This window comes from Manacus vitellinus, unplaced genomic scaffold (assembly GCF_001715985.3).
Source record: "Manacus vitellinus isolate BGI_N305 unplaced genomic scaffold, ASM171598v3 scaffold_68_pilon, whole genome shotgun sequence".
Classification (NCBI taxonomy): Eukaryota; Metazoa; Chordata; class Aves; order Passeriformes; family Pipridae; genus Manacus; species Manacus vitellinus.
The window spans coordinates 1,401,326-1,408,233 of record NW_021940744.1 but is presented as its reverse complement, the minus strand read 5'-3'; the positions used below and the strand labels follow the sequence as shown (position 1 = coordinate 1,408,233).

Genomic DNA, 6,908 nt, shown 5'->3' with positions numbered 1-6,908 from the left:
TCTATGATTCTATGATTTTTATCAGCTTTACTGGTGTCTGGCAAACTTAAAATGTTCTTCTTTAACAAACACAGGTCTCAGCTTGGGATGGGTGAAAAAAGGCTGAAAATAAAACGTACCCAGAAAGTGGCTCTCGCTGGTAGTTGGGTGGACAAGGTGTGTCTATGCATTGGTAGCTTCCTCTCATGTTGAAACACATCTGATTGGATCCACAATTAATGTTCTGTTCCAGGCACTCATCAATATCTGGATGGAAAAACGTGCAAGGGATCAGTTGTTGGCAGAATTAGAGGGTAGACACCAAAGTGGGTAAAGGCTGAGCAGAGCACAGAGGGTGCCTCTGCCTGACCCTGGAGCTTGGGGCTCAGCGTGTAATGTGAGCTCACAGGGGAACTTCAGACAATTAGAAGGTGCAATTGTCTTGTTTGCTGCTGGTTTAGGGAACATTAAACTGTGGAATATAAAACTTCTGAGAACTGGAATTCTGAAGGCTCTCCCATGAGCAGCTCAGGGAGGTGGCTGAGCCCCGTCCTGCTCTGTAGCTGGTTCCCTTGCAGCCCTGCCCGCTGCCCGTACCTTGGCAGGTTTTGCCGTTGGCCATGAGGCGATATCCCGAGGGACAGGCACACTGGAAGCTGCCCAGGGTGTTCCTGCACTCGTGCTGACAGGTGTCCCTGCTCTCACATTCATCGATGTCTGTGGAGAGAAGCACCGTCACGTCAGGATTCCCTGACCCTGGATGAACTGTTCAGGTGTAGGGACAGAGCTGGGGGAAGTTGTCTGGATCTTGTTTCCTGATGGGGCTGAATGTGTCAGACTAGAGTGTCCTCTCCCCTTACCTGTGCCAGCCCTTGTAACTGCAGTAACTACAGCCAGCTCTGAGGGGGTCCTGCCCTCTTGGGACAGCAGCTGTAGCACACAGCCCAGCTGAAGGGACCGGGAGAGGGGGGATCTGTGTCCACTGACAGGGTTATACAAACACAGATCTGCCCCCAAGGCAAGCAGAGCTGATCAGCTGATAATCAGGTGTTAAACCACATGCTTGGGGAACACCCAGATCAGTTATCCTGCCTTGACAGTGGGGAAGTGGTTCCTACAGTCAGTCCCTCCTCAGGGAACACTGTTTCCCTTCCAAACAACCTTCCCTATGCCACGGGGATGAGTTAAGCTCAGTATCTGGAAAGACTATCAATAACTGCTCTTAACTTTTTTTCTCAAATACAGAAGTACCAGACCACATTATGTAAAGTTTGTAAAGCAAACTAGTGTGATTTAGACACAGGTAATTTATAATTATAGTGGCTTTTCAAACATCTGCCTAATTCAGCACAGCAATACAGTTAATCTCATGCAAGATTTCAGATTTGCATGATTAAACCAGTGGCAGGAAGGTCTTGGCTTCCCTCTCTCTAATTTACAGGGGTTGCATTAGATCAAAATGTAAACAGAGAAGAGAAGCAGATGTGAACAGAAACCTCTGGTGTGTTGTTATCAAATCCTGATGGTTGTCTGTTGAAAGAACTTCAACAAAAGTATCATTTGGGTGTATTTTTCATATTAAACAGTCATTTTTAAACCTAGATGATTATTACACGAAACAAAAGTACAAGAATATTAACTAATTCCAACTGGAAACTGGGATGAAGATCAGAGGTTGGAGCTTCCCCTTTCCCTCAGTGGGAGCTGTGTCCCTGGGCCTCTCAGTTCAACTGCTGTACCACCCCCAGGTATGTGACTACTGAAATCTCTTTGTAACTTAAATACAAGGTCTGATGTCTGCCTGGCCTTACATTATTTATGAAATGCCTGTTCATGTATGTCACCATTATATCTCACTGTATAATCCCAGCAGGAATTCTGATGCTAGAACCTCTCTGTAGATCACCATTTACCCTGGAAGGATGTTGTGCCTACTGAGAAGTGTCATTTCCTTAAGATACTCAAACCATGAGATAAGCTGGCAAAGTCTGGCTTAGAAGAAGTGTATTTCCAAAAATTAAGTAATTTTTTTTATATCCCCCAAAAACCAGGGGCAGAGCTTGCCAGTTCCTGTAACTGCCTAGTCTCCTCCTCAGGGAAGAAATGTCTGTGCTGTCACTGCCACAGCTCCTGAAAACCTATTTGCTTACTTACCATCAGTCTCTCCAGGCTCGCTGAACTATGTTGTAACCCCTTTTCTTATATAAAATAACAATAATCTAAAAGCTTCTGTGCCTACTGCCCATGTGACACTGACTGGCCCCAGTGTGCCCAACTCTAAAATCTTTATCCAAAACTTTTCTGAACCAGATTGTTGCTGCCATCAGTGGGAGTCTGACAGAAGCAATGGGACTAGACTGGGGCTGCTGGTGGATTTTGGAGCATGAGAAGATTCACCAAGGTGAGCTACTGTGATCAGGAGAAAGAGAGTAAGGGAGAGAATAACTTGGCAAACACACAATAAGAAGCACAGTTAAAACAAGAGGTTACAGGGAGGTTTGAAAACATTTTTGCTACAATGTGAGCAAAGACAGGAGAGGCAAGAACATGCAGAACCCTCTGAGTACTGACCAGGGTAAACAGAAAAAAACCCCACAGCACCACAAACCCTCAGCCCCTGGTAGACATCAAAGAGTAACCTAAGAATAAGGCCCAAAAGAAGAGAGTTGCAGAGATAGACTGACATTTACCTACACATCTGCCATTTCTTGCCTCATAGCCTTCAGGACAAGTTTCTCTAATGTTCCTTCTAGTCCTGGAGAAAGGTATTCTGCTGTTCCTATACTCTGAGAAGGAGCTGTAGAGATTTGAGGAGTGCCTGTAATAGTGCTGCTGTTGCTGGTTGTCTCTCCCAGGGGAGAACTGAGCATAGTTATAGCTACTGTAATAGGCCCCAGAACTTGGCAGCCTCTCCAAGCCGGCGCAAGATTTCCCGTCACCCAGCAACTGCTGCCCAGGTGCACAGAGACACTTGAAGCTGCCGGGGGTGTTGGTGCATTGAAAGGCACAGGGTTTAGGCACTTGTTCACATTCATTAATGTCTGCCCATGGCACATGATCCAGAGCCACAAACCATGTGGAAAGGAGAGAAAACAAACAAACAACAACACGTAACTATATGTATACATACACACAGATACTTATCTCAGTCTGAGGAACACGCTGAAGACACAAGGGTGAGACTTTGAGGGCAGTAAAACATGGAGAACACGATGCCAAGCAGGCAGGTTATGCTGTCCTGGACTGTCCCACACCTTTACTCTCTAAGAAATGAGCCTGTGAGGCTCAGTGTGACTGTGCTCCCTCCGGACAGGAGCCCTGCTGAAGGGCCTGCCTCAAGTGTGCAGTGTTTCAGCCTCAGCTCTTCAATACTATTTAGTAATGGTTTGGGTTTTTTTCCTTAAGTGCTACACACTTAAGGATGAGTGGGAGAAGCTGCCAGGCCCTTCTTTAAAGGAAGAATACTTAACACAGAGCCTTCCAGAGAAGTGCAGTGTTAGAAACTCATTACCCGGCACGGAGGGAAGAGCAACAGGCTCCAGTGTGGTTACTGTGGGGAAATCCTGGAATGGTTTGGGTGGGAAGGGACCTTAAAGCCCACCCAGTGCCACCCCCTGCCATGGGCAGGGACACCTTCCACTATTCCAGGTTGCTCCAAGCCCTGTCCAGCCTGGCCTTGGACACTCCAGGGATGGGGTCAGGGCTGGAGGACGAGTTTCAAGGCTGCACGGGGGAAGAGGTCAGGTAAGTTCTAACTTGTGATTCTGTTATTGGTCATTCCAGCTGTGACAGGTTGGGGACTTAACAGCAAATATTAATTCGCTTTTATACAATTAAGAAATAAAATTATTTTTGTTTTCTTAAGCAATGCATTTTTTTAAGTTGTTTTCCTTTAAATTGCAATCCAAAGTAATTTGACCCACCCCATCCTTGAATCAAACCTGAGTGCTGAGCAGACAGAGTAAAGGGTTTAGGGTACAACATGCTGAGTGTCCTTCACTCTGAGTAAACTGGGAGTGCTCTCAGGACCTGACCTGCCCCCACAGGTTCTCTGGCACTGCCAGTAAGAAATTTCCTAAAATTATCCTCAAGTTACTTCAGGCCCAGCTGGAAATTTGACATCACTGTATTTCTTTTCAAACTTACAGTCTGTCTTCACTAGAAAAAGACAAGAATCTGCAAATTCCAAACAACTCTGCAATGTCCAGAAATAAATAACCCAATATTAACACACATCACAACATATGTGTAACTGACACATATTATAAACCTTTTTGTAACTAGAAACTAAAAATTATCTTTATAGTGACTCAATTATTTAATATTAGTGGATAGTGTATATTCTTTCGACTATTATTGTAAAAATGCCATTAAGCCAATGTTGTTACACTTCCTCTGAACAGAGGATTTTTGAGTTTGTAACACTGCAAGCCACAACTGCATGATAATGGTTTTTAAAAAGCAGTACTGTCAGAAACATAGTAGAACATTACACTGCATTTTTATGAAGTGTTTAATATCTGATATACTTAAGGTTTTAAAGAATTTAGGGGGGTATTAATAATTAAATGTTTTAAGAGTGGGAAATCCAGGAGTAATTACTGCAGAGTATTACAGTATTTCCCAACTGTTATCTGGCAAACAAACAACTGAAGCTTTATAATATATTCGTGAAAATCCTCAGGGTAGGATTGTCAGGTTTTGCAAACAAGAGAACTTCACTTTTTGTATGGCAACAACTAATCTGAATTTTAAGTGTATTAATTTCATTGTTTTTCACCCTAAAACTTATAATTTCCTTGGCACTTAAGTGCTGAGTTTTACATTCTGTACATGCATAAAAGAAACTAACAATAATTCTTTATGACAACCAGTGTCCCTGGAACAAGTTGTGAGTGAGCACTAGAAGATTATCATAGAATGAAAGAAAACAGGTGAAAATTGGAGCAGTTTCTTTTGCAGGAGCAGCCTGTGCAATACAAAACCCCAGAGTCACCTGCATTTACCCCATGGCTGTCCCTGTGAGAAGAGCTCACTGAGGGGTGGCAATCCTAATATTTACAAGAACAAGGTAAAATTACTTTGAAATTAAAATAGCTACATTTTCAGGCTTTCTTAAATTTGAAGAACAATATTTGATTTTATATTCTAGACAGCCTTGCATGTGTTATATACAAACATGCTTTATAGCAGCTTTTTGTGATGCCTTTCCACCTGTGACCTGGTATGTTGAGATTCCACAGAAATGCCGTAATTCAGTGGATTTTATTAACATATGAACTAATGCTTTGGATGAACCTATATTTTAAATATGTTTTTAAGCAGATAAAAATTGAAAGGATAAAAATTCAAGTCATACTTTTAAGAGGGAGCTTTCAGTGGTCCTTGGTCAGAAGGCAGCTTTAGGGCAGTTGCTGGTGCTTTGTGGAAACCCACAGTCCTAGACTTCATCTAGCTTATTCCTGCCAGAAGTTTACATGGTTTTAATATACGTTAAGAAGTCTGGGATTGATTTTATTTCAGTAGAGATGCAGATGGTGGAAGTAACATCTTGGTCTACAGCCAAACACTTTCTTACTGTAATTTAATATCTTTAAAAAAAAACCCACCCAAACGTTCCTGGGTTTTGGTAGTTCAAAATCTTAGGTTGTTAAAGAAAAATAAAATAAGAAAATAGCTATTTATCACTTAGGAAAGCTAATCTTGAAGAAGTCATGAGGGAGGAATAATTCTCTGCTCTGATACATGAGAGCGACCACAACCAACCTCACTAAATGTCAAATACTGACATTCAGGAATCATTAGCAGGGTGGATCAGCTATTTTGTTTTAAATATTCTACATAAATGCAAAAAAGGTGATGCTAAATGATTCCAGTGCCTTCCTGAGGTCTGTTAAATGCCAGGAAGTGTTCTGTGCACTGACAGCACATACTAAACTCTTGCTCTCCACGTCAGAGCTGTGAGAGCCTCCCGAGCTGCTCCACCCGTGTGTGGGAGAAAGCTCTGCAGGGCCTCGTGCCAGACAGCTCTGCAGAGCTGGCACAGGGCAGTGACTGTGTGGTCAGCATTCCTGGGACGGACAGGAACGCTCCTGCCCTGCTCTGAGCCACCCACACCAGGATAAACGCGTTCAGCTCCCTCTGCTCTACCCTGTGGGGAACCCCCTTGGCAGTGCTGTGTGGGGAGGGGTGTTTGGGATGTCCCTGAGCAGAGGTGAGTTCTGGGTCTATCCTGCCTCTCACAACACTCTCCCTGGGGTGCTCTCCATAGGGGAATCCACATGATTCCCTGTGTGACTGCCTTCACGTGTGAACCAGTGCAGGCCAGGGGACAGCCAGGCACAGCAACAAATCTCACCTGGTTTTTATAAACGAAGCCTCTTGTGGAAAGGTCACTCGCCACACCCATCCACCAGTGCCCTGAGACCCTTTTACACTTTGCTTTCAAAGCATGGCCCCAAACCAATCTCCGTTTGGAACCATTTAGCTTTGACTGCTTTGAACCGGATGCTTTGTTTTGGATGGACAATTTGGGACTCGAGGGCAAACTCCTCTCTAGAGCACAGCGTTCACCAGGAACAGCAGTGCCGTGTGCCAGAGCAGCCAGCCCAGGCAGCAGCAGCAGCAGGGGGAGACAGGAGGGTGATTGCAGCTTACCCACACAGGGCCTGCCCATGCCCTGTGCCCGGAAGCCCCGCGGGCACAGGCAGCGGTAACTGCCCCGCGTGTTCTCGCACAGCTGGGGCGCGCGGCACTGGTGCGTCCCGGCACGGCACTCGTCCACATCTGCAGGGACAGCAAAGCAACACTCACCAGGGGCTGGGGAAGGCAGGCAGAGGAGCCTGGGTGCATCTGGCCCTCTGAATGCACACTCTTCTTCTTCCCTGGTGCCCGAGTCAGGCATTACTGTCTAACGTGTGGTACCAAGC

At 45.0% G+C, this 6,908-nt stretch overlaps 1 protein-coding gene across 1 annotated transcript in view; it reads right to left on the bottom strand.

Moving 5' to 3' along the window:
- The window catches only part of HMCN1 (hemicentin 1), a gene marked incomplete at its 5' end in the record, with an annotated part of 160,609 nt that overhangs the window by 2,205 nt on the left and 151,496 nt on the right, over window positions 1-6,908 (bottom strand). Inside the window, 4 exons of the mRNA XM_029964017.1 lie at window positions 120-246; window positions 577-696; window positions 2,670-3,020; window positions 6,637-6,765. Of these exons, the coding sequence (XP_029819877.1) occupies window positions 120-246; window positions 577-696; window positions 2,670-3,020; window positions 6,637-6,765 (727 nt within the window). The remainder of the gene's footprint in view (window positions 1-119; window positions 247-576; window positions 697-2,669; window positions 3,021-6,636; window positions 6,766-6,908) is intronic.